At 38.3% G+C, this 21333-nt stretch overlaps 1 protein-coding gene across 4 annotated transcripts in view; it reads left to right on the top strand.

The window, feature by feature from the left end:
- The window catches only part of TRAK1 (trafficking kinesin protein 1), a 127730-nt gene that overhangs the window by 102863 nt on the left and 3534 nt on the right, over positions 1–21333 (top strand). For 2 of the 4 annotated variants that reach the window (XM_064704832.1, XM_064704833.1), the window contains 5 exons: positions 1167–1243; positions 3233–3469; positions 4386–4702; positions 8894–9223; positions 17843–17945. In XM_064704832.1, the coding sequence (XP_064560902.1) occupies positions 1167–1243; positions 3233–3469; positions 4386–4702; positions 8894–9223; positions 17843–17945 (1064 nt within the window). The remainder of the gene's footprint in view (positions 1–1166; positions 1244–3232; positions 3470–4385; positions 4703–8893; positions 9224–17842; positions 17946–21333) is intronic. The other 2 variants (XM_064704831.1, XM_064704834.1) reach the window with 1 other exon arrangement.

Here is a 21333-nt window from a genome sequence, read left to right as displayed (position 1 = left end):
AGGGTTAAAAGCATAACTTTTTATTTTATAGTGACTGAAAATTCAGTGATGCATTAAAAGAATGTTAGTTGTTAATGTGTATTATGGCGACAAGTTATGGTGGTTTCTCTGGTGTTACCAACTTGCTTTACCTGATTTCATGTGGTTATGACATTTAAAACTCAGGAAATATGCAGTAGTCTCAATGAAATGAAAAAAAAGAGTGGATAAGAATGTGTGCAGTGACTTGCTCTGCTTGCCTGAAAGTAGTTAGACCATTGCATCTAGAGTAGTTAGATTACATCTGAAGGCAATGGTATCGGTGGCTTCTTTTGAAAAACATTAATGTAATAATGCAGCAAAATCTGGCCTGCCTTGTCTTACTGCTGAAGAAAAACACTTTTTATTTGTGTTCACAAGAAGTAAATTGCCAACAAAGGCTTAGCTTGCCTTTTTGTGCTCCCTTCTGAAACTGAACACAGGCCAAATTAAAGTGCAGACGTTTAATAATACAAGTTGTGCTTGCAAAAATAATACAAATTGTGCTTGCACAAATACAAAAGTATGAAAAGTATGCTTGTGCTGAGATAGGTGTATAGGTTTTGTGTGAAAATGATTTTCAAATGTTGAATCATGAGACAAAAGATCATTTGGGTTTGTTAATGTTTGATAGTTGGACCCTACACCAGCAGTAAAACTTAGTGACCAGTTATGGAAAATTGATGGCCTGTTACCTCTAACATTATGGAGAAACTGTATAGTGCTTTATGCCAAGAATCACGTCATTTTTGTGGATGGGTGGATAATGCTGTGGGTTTTATGTTTATTCTAAATGAGAACATAAAGAGCAAAACTTTATACATGAAAGGTGAGTGTTACTGAGTATGGAATTCAGTCTGGGTAGTTGGATCATGTTGTTGCCTACAATGCCTTTATAAGGTTCTTAGGCAGATATTATGTATCATCAGATATAACTTACTGCAGGAAAATGAAGCTAAGCCATATTTTGTCAGTGCTTTAAATACCTACATTAGTTTTCTAGTCATTTTTCATATTTAAACCTTCCTTTTTTCTTCTAGAAATACTCTTCATTATTTATTATTTTGTATAAGTAATTTATTATTTTCTGTCATGCCAATTTATTAATGCTATGATATTTGTTTCTCTTTTGTGCTTATTTTTGACAGGATTCTTTGGCAGCAGAGATAGAAGGGTCAATGAGGAAAGAACTGCATTTGGATGAACCTGACTCTCCTGACTTGGCGTACGACTGAAAAGAATTAGTTCCTAATTGATTGGTTATATCTGAATTTAATTATTTGATGAGAAGAGAAGAAACAGGAAATAGTTGAGCCAGATATTCAGAAAGAAATATTTTTAGCTGAATGTGAATAATAGAAAGGAAAACAAATTGCCTAGTTTTTGGGGTGTTTTATTTTCTCCTAAAGCTGCTAAAAGAAAACACCTATATACTGGCTTTGCTTTGTCTTGAGAATGAGAAAAGATTTGTTTTCTTGTGTGTTACCATGCTAGATTTCTTCAAATACCAGTTAGAGGAGGAGTTCAAGTTCTTGGTGAGTTTTATAACATAAGTTACCAGGTTGATCTAATCCAGTTTTTAACAGGAAGAACATCAGGGCAGTAAGGGATTTGGAATGGTTGGGTACTTAGTGTGATGCCCATTATGCCTGTGCTGAAGTTCTGTTGAATTAAACAAGAGAGTAGTTTGAAACAAGTTAAGTGCTTGCGACAGCCCCAAAGCTATAGATAGATACAGCTTGGCAGAAATGGCCTCCCTGATGCCAGTTGCACGTGTACTCCAATAGGTTTATCTCACAGATTTGTACAAAGCATGGATTGTTTAATTTGAAATAAGTTAATCCAGTTTACAGAGTCTGTTACAGAAACAGAGTTTGCAAAACAAGACAGTCAGGCAAGGTACAGTAGACACTTCCAGAAACCTTCTAATTGCATTTACAAAATGCCTGACGCATACACTGACCTTTTCTGAGCCTGAGCCAAGAACTGCAAATGAGGCTTTGACAGAGTGAAATGTTGGTTGGAAAAATGTAAGATCAGAAAGTTGTGAGCATGCTCAAACCCCATAGGATCCTTTCATCCTTTCAGTATAATCTGAACTTAAAGCTAGTTTAACTTCTTTAGAATATCTTATTTACTTTGCCTGTACCAGAGGAGGATACTTTTTTTTTTGGTTGCATGACTTGTCTTGGTTTCATTTATTTGTGCAGTGGTAGTAACTTCAAGCTCCATGGGACTATTTATTGATAAATACTCTTAGATTCAGCCTCATAAAGATATACTGCTATGGACCTGGAGCCTCCACACAAAGGGTACAACTGTTGAGCACCCATGGACAGAAGGAAAGAAATTTAAATGACATTAAATAGCCTAAGGCATGCAGTCACTGTTACAACCTGGCAGTGTTACCTTTCAGATAGAAGAAATGTGCTATCCTTGTGTTCAGCTGTTGTTGAACTGTAAAATAAAGCAGTGGTGGCACTGCTGCAGCATGATGTAGGGTAATTTTATTTTGTCAAGAAATAAAACTGCTGAAGTTTCATCTGATGTCAGTCTTGAACCAGGTGAATGATGTTTGTTATGGTATGAAGACAATGGTGATAAAGAGTGAACTGTAGAAGTAGGTCAAATATTAGGTTTCCAGCCTTGGCAGTATCTCTCTCAAGTCCTGGTCCTTTGTATTTCTGGGATATTTTTCGATGTTTTAAAAGTGCTATTTAAGGGGATTGGAAATTGGTTTCAGAGAGAAAAGATACAGGACTTGCTTGCATGGAGATACTCAGGAGAGTAAATTCAAACTCTCCTTTAAAATGGATTAGTCAGTTTATAGTTAAGAGTTGAATGGAGATCAATTCTGGTTTTTAAAATGTCATTTTTACATAATGACTTTATGGCACTTTTAGCTGATGTACTGAAATGCTCTTTCACTTATTTTTTGTTACTATTTGAAAGGGTCCATGCACATGATTGTCAAATATTCTGTCAAAAATATTCTAAGGTGATAGAAGAATTATGTTGATGGACTGAATGTAATGGCCACACTGTAGCTGGTATGGGACCCTATGCATACTACTTTACAGAACTATACACAAAACCAAACCGTTTGATAGACCTGCAAATAGGAAGGGCTGTTAATAAGCTCTAACCTGTTTCTCTGTTCCTTCTCATGGTAATAAGTTATTGAGTGATTATTAACTGTGTGTGTGTTTTGCAGCCATCAGAAGCGGGTCTTCGAGACGGTGAGAAATGTCAATCAAGTTGTCAAGCAGAGATCCATGACTCCGTCACCAATGAATATCCCAGGCTCTAACCAGTCCTCTGCTATGAACTCAGTCATTTCTAGCTGTGTCAGCACTCCACGTTCCAGTTTCTATGGGGGAGACATCTCTAACATTATGATAGACAACAAGACCAATAGCATCATCTTAGAGACAGAGTCCTCAGACAACGGGTCAGTACCAGAGCACTGGAATTTGCTTTTTCTTTCTTTCTAACATAAAGGTAGTGTTCCTGTTTTCCTCCTTTTGTCTTATGTAGTGCAATTATCACAGTGACATACGTCCTCAAAATCTATTTTGTGCTTATAATTTTTAGGCACAAGTTCATTTTAAAAATAAAGCTTTTAGAAAGTACTGTGTATTGATCAGTCTGCAACTCAGACGCGTCCTGAGATGCAACATCACCAGATGATGTAAAACCACCCTTTGTTTTTATCTGTCAACACTTTAAAATAATTAAATTTTCACCATGTTACATAAATGCCAGGGAGTTCTGATTGCAGATGCAGCTACAGTAACTGTTTTGATCCTAAAAATGAATAAAGTGTGCATCTGTAGATTACCTAATATGAAAACTTACAAATTAAACCAGTCGGAACTTTGCTTTTTTAGCTACTTGCCTCTTCCCCCAGTACAGCTCCACACTATATGCTGTATATACTTTTCATTAAAATGGCTTCATTTTTCAAAGCAATATATGTTTGTCAGTATAATATACTCTTGTGACTCACTGTGGTGTTCTTACAGCATTGGCCCTTTAACACGGGGCCTGCTTACCTGAGTTTACATAACTGTGAGAGACACACAATGAGTAGACAACTCTCACCTCTTTGTAGGAGGAAGCTCTTAAGTAAAGTGCAGGTTTCCAGGCAGAAACTAGGACTCCAAATTTTTACTATGAAAGAGAAACAGAAGACTGGTGTTTGCCTTTGAGCTCTTCAGATGAGGAGCAAGTTGCTCCCAGACACAGTAATGTAAAGATACTGGTGAGTGTCTCAAAACTGTCATATGGAAGTCTTAAACATTTCTAACAATGTGTTTTTTCCCTCCCACCCTTTTTTTTTTCCTGTGTCCCCCTTTATGTTTTAGAAATGAAGACAGGATGAAGAAGCCTGGAACTCCAGGGACTCCAGGCTCCAGTGACCTAGAGACTGCCCTGCGTAGGCTCTCCCTCAGGCGGGAGAATTACCTCTCGGAGCGCAAGTTCTTTGAGGAGGAGCAGGAAAGGAAGTTGCGGGAACTGGCAGAAAAGGGAGAACTCCACAGTGGTTCCGTTACCCCCACAGAGAGCATCATGTCACTGGGAACTCACTCCAGATTTTCAGAATTCACTGGATATTCAGGAATGTCTATCAGCAGTCGCTCCTACCTGCCAGAAAAGCTTCAGATTGTGAAACCACTAGAAGGTGATAACAAAGGGCCTCGGCCTTTATCTGTTGTTATTAGTGACTCTTTGTGGTCCCTAATCCATCACCAGAAAGCAGGAAATCTTTGCAATACATACTCTTTTTACTTTAGAGACAGTACTCCACGCTGTTGGTTTGAGATCTTCTAACTAATATATTCTTCCACAAGCCTTAAAAGTGTTAGGAAACAATCCCAGCCAAAGCAGTAAAATCAATATTACAGGCCACACGTGCACATCATCAGTGCAGCTTTACATCCAACCTAAATGTTACCATTTCATAATTGGAGAAGGAAGGTGGATAAATCTATGAAATCTAAACAGCAAGAGTTCTGTAAATTAGTATCTGGAAAGGCTGTTACCTACTTCATTTAGTCCAGTTGGTCTAATAAGACTGTTACAGTGATTCAAAATTATCTCTGGACTTAATGCGTTATTTAGTGGTCACATGATTTCACTATGGCTTTGTGTTTCATGTGTGAAATAGGTGGGGATTTTTAAAGTCAAATTTCCTTCTTACATTGTCACAGAAAAAGGCAAGATAGAGATAGATGATAGTCAGGGCTAGAGCTGCATTTCAAGGTTCATTTCAATAGACTGTTTAAAAAGAGCTGTTAAAGCAAATGTAGTGTGGTCTGCCTGGCTTTCTTCAGTTGTTTCAGGTTGTAGCTGGAAGTTAGTTGAGTCAATTCCTTCAGATTTTAAACCAAATTAAGTTTCCCTGTAGTACTTCACAAATACACTAGGTAACATCATTTAGGTTGGCTTCTCTCTCTTTTTTCCTTTAACAAAACTCTTGTATTACATTACATTATGTGTGTTTTAATTGCAGAAGTTTCTTTTTTTTCATCTGTTTAGAACAAATTTATTTCATTTATGAGGAGCATATAGCATGGCACGTACTCAGAAGCAAAAATAAGCATTCTTATGTCCTGAAGAAAGTGATGTACTGTATCAACCTATCCAAATGAAACTAAAGCAATAGCACACAAACCCATACTCCTGAGCAGATTTGAATAGTTTGTTTTCATGGCTGCTTTTAAATGGTCATAAAAGTTCTTGTACCAGATGAGGGAAAGGATTATCCCACTTTGTTTAAGTTTCTGGTTGCTACCACTGTAATAGATTTCTGTCACCATCCCATTATATCTACTTTTGTCTTCCAATAAACTCTTAAAGTCTTTATCATCTTTCTATCTGTCTGGGTTTTTTTTTTTCCCCTTGGTTTTGTTCAATGTTTTCACTGGGTCATTTCTCTCTTGAAATTATTGCACCTTTTAAAGTACTTCCCATGTTTGGTTTTAGATCTTATTTGTAGCATGTTTGTGTCTGCCTGTTTCATAAATTTTGTGGTTTTTAACTTTTATTAACTAAAAATCTTCATAATTTTGTTTTTCATTTCAGCTTAGTTTATTTTCTGAGTATTTTTCATGAACCTTAGCTTTTTTTTCAACTTCATGGACGCCTTCAGACTACTGGGGAAAAACAGTCTGCTGTACCTGCAGACTGCTATAAGTAGCTGTGTCTTTGGTTTTATTACTGTTTTGGGTGCTCATGTCAAAAAACAGAAAAAAAAAATTAGTTCAATAATAAATTTGCTATATGTTAATGACTTCTGCTCCTATAATGCAATCTTTTAAATCCCCCAGGGAAAAAAGTGGCAGAAGAACTAAGAAATTAATCTTTTGCACCTTTAAAAATCAACACATGCTATCTTTTAGTCAAACAGGAGGATTGCTTGATGTGATTTGTTTTATAGTCCAGTGAGATTTGTTTTGTTTGTTTTTTTGTTTTTTTTAACTATGCACCTGTGACTCGTTGTGTCATAAGCACAAAATAGCACTATCTGTAGGAAAACTAAAACCTGGGACTGACTGTGTCTTCATCCACTTCACTGCAATTGTAGGAGCAACACACTGTGAATTTCTATGCTTTCTCTGATCCTCAAAGCCTATGTGCAATCATGCAGAGATACCAGGAATATAGGAAAAAAGTTTACTTTATTCATATCCTTATTTTATTCTTATTCCTTCTTCCTTCAGTGGCATGTCCCACTGTTACACAGTAATTCCCTCATGCCAACTGTTTCTGATAATTTACAAAACCATCTGGGACTGAATGTAGGCCAAAAAAGTGTTGTATTTCCCTCTTCTTTTGACTTCTGCAACTTTCTCTTTTTATTGGGGATTTACAATTGTTGGATTCCCTTGTACATTTGGGTTCATTTTCTGTATAGGAAATTAAAGCTCCTTTGCACAGATTTTATGAGATCAAGACTAGGGTCAGGTATATCTTGTTTATGATGGAGCAAAGGCCATTTTGATTTCTGTAGTTTCAATAAAACTGTTAAAGCTCAATATATTTTGGTAAATATATTTCCTATGGAAAAATATGAGATCTATATTGAAAATGAAGTGCTTGTATTCTGCTGAGTTTATTTTAAGTATAAATTTTGGTGTGCTTTAAGGTGAAAAAGATTACATCTCCAGAAGTTAGCATGTAGAAGTTAATTAACTTTTTTATACTTGCATGCAGTGCAGAAAGAAATTTTTTTTTCCTTTGTTCTTTAATTCTTGGAATAGACTGACAGAAAACCTCTGCTCTTAGGTTAAGGCTTGACAATATCTATCACTTCTTCACATTCTGGGGTATTTCTTTTATATAAAAGGAAAAGAACTTGGCCTTTGTGACAATTCAGAAGTAAACACAAGTTATAAGGATGTCTCTTCTCCCATTTTGGAGTTGTAATAGTTTCTACTTCTTGAGCCTTGAGGGTGCAAATTTTCTCTAATTTATCTAGATTTATTTAAATAGAAGCAAAAAAAAATATAGATAGGATCATTAGCCAAAGTAATCTAGCAGATCCATTTATTCTGAGCTAAAAAATTACAGATCTTAAAAAGTGACATGGGCTTAATTAAAATGCCACCCAGTGTTCCCAGTCATTCTAGAGTTTTTCCCTGTTCACTTCCTATTTACAGCAAGCTTCCTCGTGCAATATGCGAAATGGCAATTTTTCTCATTCCACAGGATTTTTCTCAGATTGAAAATGTATATGAGAGCCACCTCTTCTCTAGTTATTACAGTTGTTTAAGCTTTTAGATACATCATGTAACTAATTGAATATTCCTGGACTTTGAATATGGATGAGACATTTGTGTGCCAGCTTGTTGAATGAGTGGGTATTTCACTTTTCAGAGAGGGAACAGGAATAAGACTGCAAGAACTGCTCTGATTTGCAGGCAGAGGTGAAAAGAAGAAAATTTGGTTTGTGTCATATGACATATGTGATTTTAAGTCAGATTTTTCAACACAGTGATGATGGGCACACAGGAAAATGCAGGCCCCGGTGTTTAATTGCTACTTGAGGAATCAAATAAATTCTCCTTTGATTTCACTGGGTCCATCTCGGTGTATATATGAATTTTTCCTGATCCATTGCTGTTTCTGACTGTCTCCTATTAAACCTTGAATATTGAATGCTCTTCTCTGTAAAATGCACCTCCCTTTTCAAAACATTTCTCTGCCAAGGATGAAGCTACAGGTACAGTAGCATTTAGTTATGTAGTAGTTGAATTCCTGTAGCATAGGGCCCACACAGGCATTTAGCCTTGACGTGTAGTTCAGAGCTGTGTATCTGCTTACACATGCCTGAAGTTGGTGGGGTTTTCTAACATATGGTACAAAGCTAAAATTGCTGTGCAGTCTGTGTGACTACTGTCCTCCTGTTAGCCACTGGCAGAAAATTCTGGCATGTTTTCAGCACTTGTCTTAGTTTGAGCTTAATGTGGGAATAAGTGGTAAATGTTCCTCTTAGAGCTTTCTGTGATGGTGCTCAATCAACTGCTACAATGTAAATTCTTTCTACTCCTGCTTAATCTTGTGAATTGAAGTGGATGAGGATATTTACAGGGAGGGGATGTGCATGTGCACAAGTGTGCTGCTTCTCACCACCAGGCTTTGCATAAGTGCTGATGTGATCAGTTTATTACACACTGGTGTGGAAATGCTGAAGCATAAGTGAAGCAGTTTTGTGCTGTAGCATGTCTCCCTAGACACATTAAACCCAGAAACATTAAAGGTTTGGAGCTCCCAAACCTTTGATCTTCTGGATAAATTAAATGGGACTTTGTGTTTTAGGTCCTGGATTGCTTACTAATTGATTTTGGTTGTCTTTCTGTTCCCTTTCAAGGTTCTGCCACTTTGCACCACTGGCAGCAGCTGGCTCAGCCTCACTTGGGTGGGATCCTGGACCCGAGGCCCGGGGTTGTCACTAAGGGCTTCAGGACCCTAGACCTGGACCTGGATGAAGTGTACTGCCTTAATGACTATGAGGAAGATGAGACAGGTGACATTTCTTACAAGGGCCTAACTACCTCGACGCCAGTTCAGCACACAGAGACCTCAGGTGAGAGGTCACAAGCACAAGTGACTGTTTCAGAGAACAAGAATAACCCCCGCCAATCTCAGGCTTTCACAGAGGAGATGCAGGAGCCCGCGACTGACGATGATGAGGGGTCTGGTGAGGGAAACTCATTAAGTCCAGTAAAACTGACATCTTTACAGGATTTTGATTACTGGGCCATTCTCACGTCTCTTCAGAACAGCATCCATAATATTGCTTTGTGTGTAGCATCTGCACGATAGTGCGTGCAGTGGTTAGAACATAACCATTCTAACATTGGCTCAAAATTCGTTTCTTTGATAATCTTTTGATTTGTTTTTCAGTAACAGCATCTGTGGTCAATATTTTACTCTATTTTGATAAGAGAAGGCTGCTAAAAGGAAGTGGTTCATTCACAAACCTTTGTGTGGCATGTATTCAACATGTGTGTTTATTTAGTGCGCACTCTTAAGTGTGTGTAATGTACAGATTACGTATATTTTGTATTGCTGTAGTGCAGATACTCTTCTGACAGTTCATAAGAGGTGATGCCATGTTTTAGATGTTTGTACTTTGGGAAAAAAACAAAGTCTAAATGATTGGTGCACTAAAGGTTCCTCCATCTTGCCTTTGCTGAAACAAATGGAGTGCCTTGAAAACCGCCAAAGAAATTCTGAAAGTTTAATTCACTTACCTCAGATACAGTAACCTGTTTCTAAAGTCTGTCTGAGATAAAGAATTAAGGGAATGTTTTTATGCAGTCACTAATAACATTTCCCTTACTCTTTCTCCACCACACTATTAAACCCTGTCCTTCCTATTTATACTGTATTAAGACATAAACATTTTTAAGTTACACAGTACTGCATGAGTTATTAGCTACTCTGACACTAGAAGTCTGACACTGACACTAGAAGTCTGTTATTGCACAAGATTACAGATTCTCAAAACTATTGAAGTGGTTTGAGTTTGTGTGATTTCTCTCTTGCTCTTGGGATTTGGGGGTTTTTGTTTTAATAAGCTATATAGTCTTCATTAAGATTTGCCTCTGGTAAAGAATTATATTTGGTCCAGAATCAGAAAATTGGCAGAACTCCTTTTTTCTCCCAGACTTCTTGTGTTTTTATAACTACTTTAAATGAAGACACTTCCTTCCCTCTCCTTTTTCTGGGATAAATCATAATTTAATATTTGGCTGGTCTTTTGAAGATTAGATTGTCTCAGGGCTAAACAATAATATTTCTGTTATTATCATGACATGCAGAGAATCTTCAGCTCTCACTGCAGTGGCAGTTCAGTGCTTTCAGCTATTGAATATAAGCTACTTTCTACAGTCAGTTGTATTAAGGTTAAACTTCGAATCATGGAATCATTAATGCTGGAAAAGACCTCTAAGATCATTGAGTCAGGCATTAACCCAGCACTGCCAAGTCCACCACTAAACCATGTCCCCAAGTGCCATATCTACACATCTTTTAAATACCTCCCGGTGACGCAACCACTTCCCTGGGCAGCCTGTTCCAGTGCTTCAACATCCAAACCCTTCAACTTCCCTTTCCACTGGCAAAAGTTGTCCTTGTTCCATGAGGTCCCAGAAGGAAAGCCTATATTATTTTTTTTATATTAATATGAAAATAAATAATGCCTCTTCAGGCAGTTGTGTACCATTTTGGATATTATCCAGGTTTTTATAATTTTGAAGAGTCTGAGTAAAAACAGCAAGAAAAGCTGGAGATATAAGAAACATGGACTGAAATAATCAATAACTGGCCTTTTTAGGATCTAGGGAATAAAAGATTAACAAAATATATTATTAATTTTAAAATGTGTTGCTGTAGAGATGAAGGGAACAAGCAGTTCTTCATGAACTCAGAGAAGAGTAAATGTGAAAAAAGTGTTGCTTGGGTTACGTTTTTAAAAATTTTTTAAGTGTAAGAGTGTTCAACACAGGAACATGTCAAAAAAGTAAAAGACTCATTGTCATGTGCTAAACATAGATAAGGCTATGGTTTAGTTCCTTGATTTTTTTTTTTTTTAAAGAACAAATTACATTGTTCTGTTACAATGTTCTAACATTTCAGGGTAATAATTTGAATCTTTTGAGTAGAGCAATAAAAGTAGGCTGGCTCCATGTATACAAACTGGTAAGAAAGCCCAGTATTTTCTTCCATTTTCTGTCTCCATTATGATTTGAATATAGGTCACTGTTTATGAACAGGTTATTTACTGGTTACTGCTGACTTTTCCCAGGAAAAGTCTATTTAAACAGGGGTTTTAAGCAAATTCCCCACCTTATAAATTGACAAAGTAGATAAAATCAATGAAATAGCACTAGCAATCTTATTTTACCTTGTATTGTTTGCTGAGTCATTTTAATACATTACAGAAATAAATGGGTCAAAATTAATACTGTGTGTAGAATGAACAAGTCCACTGAAAACTTTAATTTCCCATTCTTTTGCCTTCTTTCAAATTGTCCTGTTGTACAGGATTTAGGAGTATCCACGAGCTCCCATATCATTATTGGTTGTGTTGCTCAAATGGAGTAAAGACACTGTGTCTGTTTTTTGTTGAAGCAATTTGTTAGGTGTTGTACAAGGAGGAGATGATTGTGGATTTTTTCACTTGCTAATGGAGCAGTACTTCTTAGGATCCACAATCTGCCCACTGAAGAATAGCTTTTGGGAGAAGGAGGTGCATGCTTAGTTTATGAGTTTATTTTGTATTTAAATATTTTGCAGCCATTGCTTCTCATTGCTTCTCCTCAGCATTCTTACCTCTAGATTTCTCTGTAGGAAATTCAAGGCAGGTAGGGGTGTGTATGGACATGTAGCACCTCATCATGAGTACAAGGTTACAGCAGCATTGCTTGCCTGATTCCAGTTGGGAATTGCTTCCAGTTGGCAACATACAGAACAAACTCTTGCTAGAGAATATGTAAGTCAAATAAAAAAGGAAAGAAAGAAAAATTTATGCACGGTTTCTAGCAATACTGCCTTTGCTTGTAACCCAGGATAGCTCCATTGCGGAAAAATCTCATTCAAGAGGTCTGTAAAAGTCAGAAGGTGTCTTCTTACACTTGCTGTTGGCAGGCTGTAAAGTGTGCTAGTTCTTCTAGCTTCAGACCAAAAAGTCTTTAGTAATACAGTGCCTACAAGGACCTTCCCAGCAGGTGTAGATCATCTTAGTCTGTTGGGCAGGCTTCTGCTTCAGTTGATTGTGTGCTCTGAGGTTTGTATCTTGCCTTTTTTGCACTGGATATGTTGTCTGTTACCGTACTCACAAGTACTATTCATATTGCCATTCTGTTGTGCAGAGTGCTGCTCAAAATGAGCCCCAGCACTTACTTTAACTTCACGGCTCAGGAGAGCAAACACTGCTGATGCCAAAAATAGCTTGTAGCCAAAACAAGTGTACTCAGAACAATGGTGATAGATGTTCTATTCTTGGGATAGTTAGAGTCAGAAATTATTCTGACTAGAAAAGGAAAAGTTATGTTCCTAGTGTTTTCTTGTCCATATGTTGAAACGTGTAGTACCCATTGATCTATAAAACAGCTTCTTCACCATAAATGCGTATTCTATCCCAATTATGGCACTGAGTATTTCAGGAGAAGTTGGCACACATGTGACATGTGGTCTGCAGTTAGTCTGTTGGAGCCACATACTGTGTGTGAGTAGAGTTAACTTTATGGAGGATTGTAAATTCCAAAGTTGCAGTTCTAGCCTAATACACAGGAGTAGGTTGAGTTTTGTGTATCACTTGTGTAGACTGTCAGCATAAGTGGAATTGTAGAGATGTTACAGGACACTGTGTTATTAAAATCATCTGGGACAAGTAATTTTTCCAAATTTTTTGTAACCTCAATATGTTTTTTTTTTGTTCTGTGAAAGAAACTAGTATATTATAAAACTGTACAGAATCTGTTTTGGAGGGAGGGGTTGTTTGGACTGGCTTTTTGTTTTGTTTGTTGTGGTTTTTTAATTCACTGGCTATCATGTTTCCCTTAAAGAAACAAACAAAACACCAGCCACTCAAAGCACTTAATAATGTTATGAATTTTCTGATTTTGAAGTTGGAAGGGCTACACTTGATGCAGTGTCTGCTTAATTGCCTGCTAGTATTGGGTGCATAAAATGGTCTTTCAGTACTTTTGTGTTTTTAGTTCTGCTGATTGATTGCTTTGAATAGACATGTGCACAGCACCACGGGATCAGCACTCTTGTATTCATGCTTACACCTTAACCAGTACATAGAGGGCTTTCCAAATAAAGGCCCAAAATAACACATAATGAATGTATCATGTTTGAGTTGTTTTTAGCAGCATTACTGAACATGCTTCTAAAAAGTTATCATTGTACAGAAAAGCAATAAATTTTGTAACTCTTCTTAGAACTAAGGTATTGATGCATATTTAAATATATTTTATTTTCAAATGGCATGAATATTTTCACAGTAATTATTTTTTTAAGAAAAGCTGTCAGCAGTTGCTTTCTATGCTGTTAAAATGCTTGAATTTTAATTTCGGGATCCTAGCCTGCATAAACTTATGTTGAAGCTACATTAAACACTTTGAAGTCTTTTTACATCTATGCTCAATGGTCATAAACATGTGAGAAAGTGACGTCAGCCAGAAGTAGACCCTGTCCAAAGAATACCTGCCTTTTTTCAGTTTTTCCACTCTTACTGTTTCCAAGGGCAAAATAAATGAAAATTTTGGAAAATCAGATATTCAGAAAATAATTTTGTTGTTTAGGAAACATAACAAAAACAATGCTCCTGGTGCAGGCGTATGAATTCCTGGAGGTTTTGAGTATTCATGGTTGCACCTGTAGGAGAGCACCATTTTCACATTTTACACATTTTACTGTTGTTTTTATCGCTTATCTCCTTCTTGTAGTAGTGGTTCACCCAAGCATCAGATCCAGCTTAATCTATATTCCCCCTATTCTGAAAATGGCCAGGCATTTTCAGTTCAGGTAGCATTGCATATCAGAGCTCTCACCTTTAGCCACCTGAAGGGGATGAACTCTGCTAAATCTAGACACAGCATGAAGCCACTGTCTTGTCTTGTGGATCCTAGTGGGGTTTCGTGACCAAGTTTCCAGTAATTTTACCTCACCCAAGGATGGAATTAGTGGGACAAACTGGCAAAAGTGAAGTCCATAACCTGTATTCTAGATGATCACACAGTAGGAAAAAAAAAGTCTCCTAATGGTCCTTCGTTATCCTGTTTTAAAGCAGGCAGAACTTTTCTGTTCATCAATGAACTCCTAATGCTTTAAAACACCATCTGTTTCTCTAAGGATGCCTCAGTCTGATTGTCATTCCATCCCTGTTTCCACAGCCTGTGCTAAAGAGATGCCCTCATTCCAGTGCGCTCCCTGCTCAAAAAGTAGGAAACCGGGTTCCCTCCTTCTCTTGAAATATGCCAAGAAAAATGATGGAGTAGAGTGGCTTGCTTCACTGTTGTACTAAAGCATTAACTTTGTGCCAGTCTGGATCAAACCATACTTTAAAAGTTTTCCTAACTTTTTTGAAGTTAATTTCCTAATAAAATTCTATGTGCCAGAATAGATGTTTGTATAAAATGCATATAGATTTTGGTCACCTTGAGCTCTCTGTCTCCTTCACTGTTATTTCAGCAAAACAAAAAATTTGAATTTTGATCCAATGGTACAAAAGTTAATGGCATCTCAGTATAACTACCTCTTACAAATCTTCCTCAAACTTAATTTGTCTTGACGTCTTCATGTGGGTGGGGGAGGCCACTTGTTTGCCTGCTGTAACTTTGTACCTTCCTCTGCACAAGCTGGTTGAAAATCCAGTGAAAATGGCCTTTTGAGAGTTCCCTGGGCAGAAGTCAGGTCCTGAACACACCTATTTTGCTGTTTACACCTAGCAGAATGGCCCACAGCCTCTGAGTCCTGCAGCTGGATCTGAGACAGATCTGAGAGACATGAAATCACTTTTGTGTTTTGTAAGGAAAGTCCTGTTAGTTCTACCAGAAGATGGAGCTCTCTGCCCTCAGTTTGACTGGAACATTCCTTTTTTTTTCTCAGTATTCTAAAAGGTGTTTTTACAACAGTGTTTGTACTTACAGAAGAGTCCCTTTCAGCTATGATGGTTTCCATTTTTCCATAATGCCTGTGAAGTTTTTGAGAAAACTTAACATGAAGAATCATTAATTCCTAAGTGCTAAAACATGATACAGCAGAAATCTTAGGTTTAGATTTAATTTTAATTAACGGGGAAAATGCACTAACAGTTTGCACTGGGTTCTTGATGGATGAAATTACATGGTGTTTCTGTAAATTTTGTTAAGCACTGAATTATGCACAGATTCTTTTTCATACAATATAAAGACTTGTTAAACTACAACTACTTTGGAAAAGAGGGTATAAGGAAAACATTTGGTTTCAGATGGTTACATGCAGCAGATGTTTATATCTAAAAGAATACTTTGATATATGTAAATGTGAAGATAGTCTTTCTTATTAGAAAAATGTATTACTTCCTCATGAACTTATACCATCTCAGGAGATGACCATTCCTATGTAAAATTACTAAGTTAGAAATTAATAATTTTGTTTCTATTTGATAAACTTTGTTCATTTACAGCAACAGGTTCTCTTTTTACTGTGTCCAAAGGATGGAAAATGCTACAGCAATATGATACAACCCATTGTTGACTGATGAAGGATGAAGCTGGTACAGAACTTTCTTAGTGGTATTTGAAGGGTGAAACACATCTTTGGAAATTGATAGATTTTTTTCATCACTTCAGTTTGTCTCCTCTGATTAGAGCTAGTGACTTCTCTACTTTTAGCAGCCTTCTCCTATCTTTGACTCATTAATAGCAATGAGTCTTGCTTTTGCTAATGCAGCTATGTTTCTTCAATGTGCCTGTCTCCAATCTGAGGGGATGCCCAGCTGATATTATAAATGGGGAAAATGCACTGATTGTATTACAGCTATGTGCTTTGGGTTGAGCTTGCAATCTTAAACCAGCATTGCTTTATTCTGTTCTCTATTCATCATCCAGGGATAATTGTTTCTAATTGATTTATGTTCAAGTCCTCTGTTTCTCTAAATAACCAATCTTTTCATGTCCAGTTATTTGAGTTCTTTCTCCAGATTTTCTTATAACTCTCTACAATATGGAGAGAATCATGATTGCTAGGCTGTGCTCCCTTGTAATAGCTTTTGTAGTGCTCACACTAATCTCTAAAGCAACTGGATTCCTGAAGCATCCTAATTACCATCTCTGGAGGTGAAGTAGAGCTTGTTGTTGTTATGCCGTGCTAACCTTTGAGTGTGTTAACATGACACTCCAGTGGGTCCTCAGAAATATCCCTCTCTAATGTACAGCCCTACATTCCAGCGCTGACTAGGAGTTACCTCACACTGTATGCTCAGCCACTTCTGCTTCCACTGTCCACACTGCCCATGCTCTACCCTTCCCACACTGCTTATCTGTGTTCTTAAAGGGCTACCTAACCACACACACTGTTTTGGAGCTGTGATACTTTATATGCGGAAAAGGGAACACAGCCACAATTGAGACTTGCCTTGCTTCTGCTGAGCTGCTCTGGGAGTTCAGAATGGTGTCTGGTCCAGCTGGTCAATCTGTCTGTCTTTTGCAATGTGTTCAATAGTTGTGTACTGTGGTATTAAAATGTGGCTTAATCAGGGAATGGCTCAGAGGGTTGGGTAGGACTGGCGGGGAGGGAGCTGCACATGGTTTTTATTGTGCATGTCTTTTGACCACTGCTAAGTTTGGTTACTAAGTAAGAGAACCTATGCAATCATGATATCTTTGATGTAATATTTAACTCTGGGTGTTTTTCAACCAGCTTTTCAAATGCATGGCTCTTAAATTCTGTAGTTATTTTGCAGTGACCACAGCTGCATTATATAGCAGGTTAACAAAGCCACGGAAGTATTTCTAGTAAGAAGAAAGAAGTTGGCCTAAGTCCTTCATTTTTAAAACTAAGCTGTATTGCTTCTTTCCCAAATCACTGATCTATCACCAGAATGGCAGTTTTACAGCCACATTTGTTAGGAAATTTGCTTACTACACTGTCTACAAATATTGAAAAACTGCTATACTATGCAGCTGAGGACATACATTTTTAAAGAACCTAATCACACACACAAGAGAAATGTCACAGATGTACAGTAGTGGATCCAAAAAACTACCACTTTCCATATTGTGGATATGAAAAGTCAGAGAAACAGCAATTAGTGTGTGTCCCTCCCCTCCCCACCCCAACAATCTGTATTCCTGTAGCATTAGCCAGATGGATCCATTACTGAGAAGTAATGGGGATACCTTTTTGTGGATCAATCTAAAAGCTGAAAGGTGTAAGCATTTAGAAAATCCTGGTGCTCCTGAGCTGGTACTAGAAAATTTTGCTTGTAATTTCCCACTGATACAAGTTGCTAGTTTAGATAAGGACTAGCATTTCAAGCACTGCCTGGCCTAAATTTGGTTTGAGCAAGACTTAATCTGCAGTGTTTGTGATCATGGGCAAGTTTCAGCAGACCTTTTTAGCACTGGCCTTGGAGTCCTAGAGGTGTTTCTTTTGGAGAACAAGTGTCTGTTTAACACTGTATATTTGGCCATTTCACTTTTCTTGCATTGATCCCATCAAGGTGCCTCATCACTTTTTGCATCTGTCTTATCAGCACACAGAAGTTTGGTTTTCCCCTTTTCTGTGTAAAATGCAAAGAATTTGCTTTTTTTTAATTTAGTACCTCATCCTGGGAAGTGCATGTCACAAACCAACTCCACCTTCACCTTCACCACCTGCCGCATTCTGCACCCCTCCGATGAGCTCACACGAGTCACGCCAAGGTAAGGGATTCCCGTGATGGCAAAGCCTTCAGCTCTATCAGAGTTTCCCCTCTAAGCAAAAGCAAATGCAGATCAATAGCATAAGCATAGACATTGACTGCAGTGGTGAATTACAACACACCCACCAATTATTCCTCCTGTTTTGAGTTACTGCAGCCAGAATTTGGGAGGCATGTGTGATGTTTTAAAAAGCCAAAGTTCCTTAAATTTTGTTGTCTCTAGTTAAGATATTGCAGGATCAGACATAACTATATTGGCTTCTGATATCCAAACTGGGCTACTCCTCATCTTAGACTAGTTGTAGTTGTCATATGTGAATGCACAGGATGTAATCTCTTATCAAAAAAGATGAGAGGCTTTTCCAGGGAGGAAGTTTAAAAATTTCCTCTCAGAAAAAAAAAAAAAAAAGGGGATGTGCAGTTTAAGAAATCCAGAACTACGTGAGGAATGGAGAAGGACAAAAGTCTTAATTGGAAAGAGGGAGATATCTACTTTGTTTCTTGGTGTAATTGTTGGAAATGAATTCATAGTTGCCAGACTGAAAGTAACAAGCTGGTGAAGCAATAGCAATTGGCAGTACGGACACAGAAGGCATTCTGTGGCCTTATGGAAGGTGAAGATCTGAGAACCAGAGGTGGGTGGTATAAATTTCATACCTAAAGAGGAAGCTTTCCTCCCATTGCAAATCAGGGTTTACAGAATGTTCTTTTCTGTTTATAAGGACAAGGTCTCATTGCTTTCTGTGCCCCTTCCAGCTCCCCTGTGGGAGTGTACCACTGTGCAGGTCCCCGTGCAGAGGTGTTGTGCCTACGCTTGTTTAGACATGAGATAGGCACTGACTGCCTGTGAAAGGCATGGAAAATAAGGGTGTTGAACATGAAAACCTGTTAGGTGGAAAAGAAATATATGATGTTAAATGTGGCTTTTTTGCTTCACTTTCTGAACTAAGTTAGTGATTAGTGGCCTGGCTGGTCTTTCTTTACTCTTTTCTGTCTTTTCCTTCAGCACAATTACTGAAGGGATCCTCTTATATGGCTGCAGTTCTATTTTAATTTTCTTGTTATTGTTGAGTTGCTGTCAGTTGAGATCATAATAAACTCTTTGGGTACAACATCTAACAAATCAGTCAGAAAAGATAGCCAAATGCAGTGCATTTTCAGCTGCCTTAGTTAAATGGAAGTTCATCATTCGTTCAGGAGAACAAAGAGCAAAACAAACAAAATTATGTTTTCAGCAGATGTTTAAGGAGCTCCTCCTTACCAACTATAAATGATTCTTCACAGGTCATGTGAGGAGGACGAGAAACTGCGTTATGTCTCGTTGTGATGAGAGGAGGTGTAGGGCAGACACTGTGACCCAGCGTGGTCGGGGGTGAGCAGCACTGCCAGCAGCATCTGTGTTGGCAGGGTCATGTACAAGGAATGCTAGTGTGTGTGGCACCAGCTAACCCCAAGAGGTTTGGCATTTTCCTACCTGGTTGCATTTTAACCTGTGCTACCCCAGGTGTTGCTCTAACCTGACTAAATTTCATCCAGCTAAATGAAATGCTCCTTTATTTGTTTCTCTTCTCAGTCTAACTCTGAGACCATCACTGGGCTGAGCTGCTGAGGCCACTTTGAGTCTGTTTCTGCAATGGTGTCCAGGGCACCCTGTGGTGTTGGTCAGTTTGATGGGAAAAATATTTCCCAGTTAAAGCATTTCCAGAATGATCCAATGGAAAAAAAGGCAACATCTGCAACTGCTTTCTTGCAGGGATGGCTTGGATTTTATTTGCACTGTAATGTATAACTGTGCTGAAAAATTAGTAGAAATACTAATCTACATGCCTGTGCAACTGAAATCTGTATCTGGAAAGAGTGAAGCTCTCTAAACTGTTGGAGTGCTATAATTTTCATCTTGTGACTAGAATATCTTGGATGCCTGGTAATTAACACCATATGTCTGGATTTCTGAAATGTATATGGTCATACCTTGTAGAAAGTCAGTTCATGCAGTAACTTCTCTTTCTTTTCTCTCCCTCATGCTTCTCCAGACTTCTGTATTCTGTATTTAGCTGTATGGGAGATGCACCACAGTGGCAGTCACTGCTTTTTAGTTCCCCTGGAATCAGAAATATGAGGGTCCAGCTTTAATCAGTGCTTAAGAGAAGAATTGTGAACTAACTCCTTTCCACTCAGCCTTGCCTTCAGAGTGGGTGTGCTGCTGCAGTGGGCATGCACGGCCTCCTTAGCTGTGCTGGGAGAGATCCTTCTCCCTGCTGCTGCCTCAGCCCAGGCAGAGAGGACAGGACATCAGGATGTGCCTTAGCTCATCTGCCACCTGCACTGACAGCCACAGCACACACGGGGGTGCAAGGAGACCGAGTCCAGAGCCACCTAGCAAGGCTGCATTTCTGATTACATCTGCCGGTTTTCTCAAATAAGTGTTTCACTACAGTATACCAGGAGGAATATATGGGATTCCTCTTGCTGAATTGCAACTGCAATTCAACTTCCTCAGTTTCACTTGCTTATGGTAAAGGGTGGTACAGTTCCAAATCATTGTTAGAGATCATGTTGGTTAGATCCTATTTAGCCTTGGAAAGAAGACATGACTTGACATTTCATAGCATCAGGCTAATATTTTCTTAATTAAAAGTGCCTTAAAGATATGCTGATTTTTAGACGAAGGGACTAGAGTTTCCAGTGTTATGTGAATTCACATCACCTGCTCACTGTAAGCCATGGATCTAGTTGATGTTCTAAGCTCATCAGAAGCTGCAGGTCAAAGCATTCCAGGATGTCTAACCTGATGTGCACAGTAGTATTGGCTACACAGAGCTCATTAATGTAAGGTGAAATGAGACTGAAAATTCCAGTCAAGACACCATCTCAGCCCCTTTTGTTCATATGGGCTAAAAAGGTGTAATTTAGTCATTGGCCAGAATCTTCTCTTGACAATCCAACCAGATTATCTCAAAGTGGCTCTTGGAAATGCTTTTCTTGGTGCAGAGAACCCCACTTAAGTTAAAGTCGCACATTTTGGCTGAGCCAATCCAACAGCATGGCTCTGCTGAAAGGGGAAGATTCCACTCTCTCCCCTGTCCCCTCCCTCTCAGCTGCTTAGTTTTCCCACTGTCCTGAACTGGCTTTACTTTCTGTCTGACTCTTTGCTGAGTGTCTTCTACTTGTTAACCTGGCAAGGTGAGGGAGTAGATTTCCTTCTTTGAAGGAAAATGGTGAGATCACATCAGTGAATCCTTTGTTAGCATCAAGTGTTGCATTGGTCAAGACTCTTTACATGTAATTAGAGGGGACGAACGCATGTTTAGGAGATATTACTGTGGATTTTTTAAAATTTTTTTTAATTTGTGTGTGTGTCTACTTGTGGCAAAGACCATAATTTGCCC

The sequence above is a fragment of the Zonotrichia leucophrys genome, chromosome 2 (genome assembly GCF_028769735.1).
Source record: "Zonotrichia leucophrys gambelii isolate GWCS_2022_RI chromosome 2, RI_Zleu_2.0, whole genome shotgun sequence".
Lineage (NCBI taxonomy): Eukaryota > Metazoa > Chordata > Aves > Passeriformes > Passerellidae > Zonotrichia > Zonotrichia leucophrys.
This window is presented reverse-complemented; position numbering and strand designations above follow the sequence as displayed.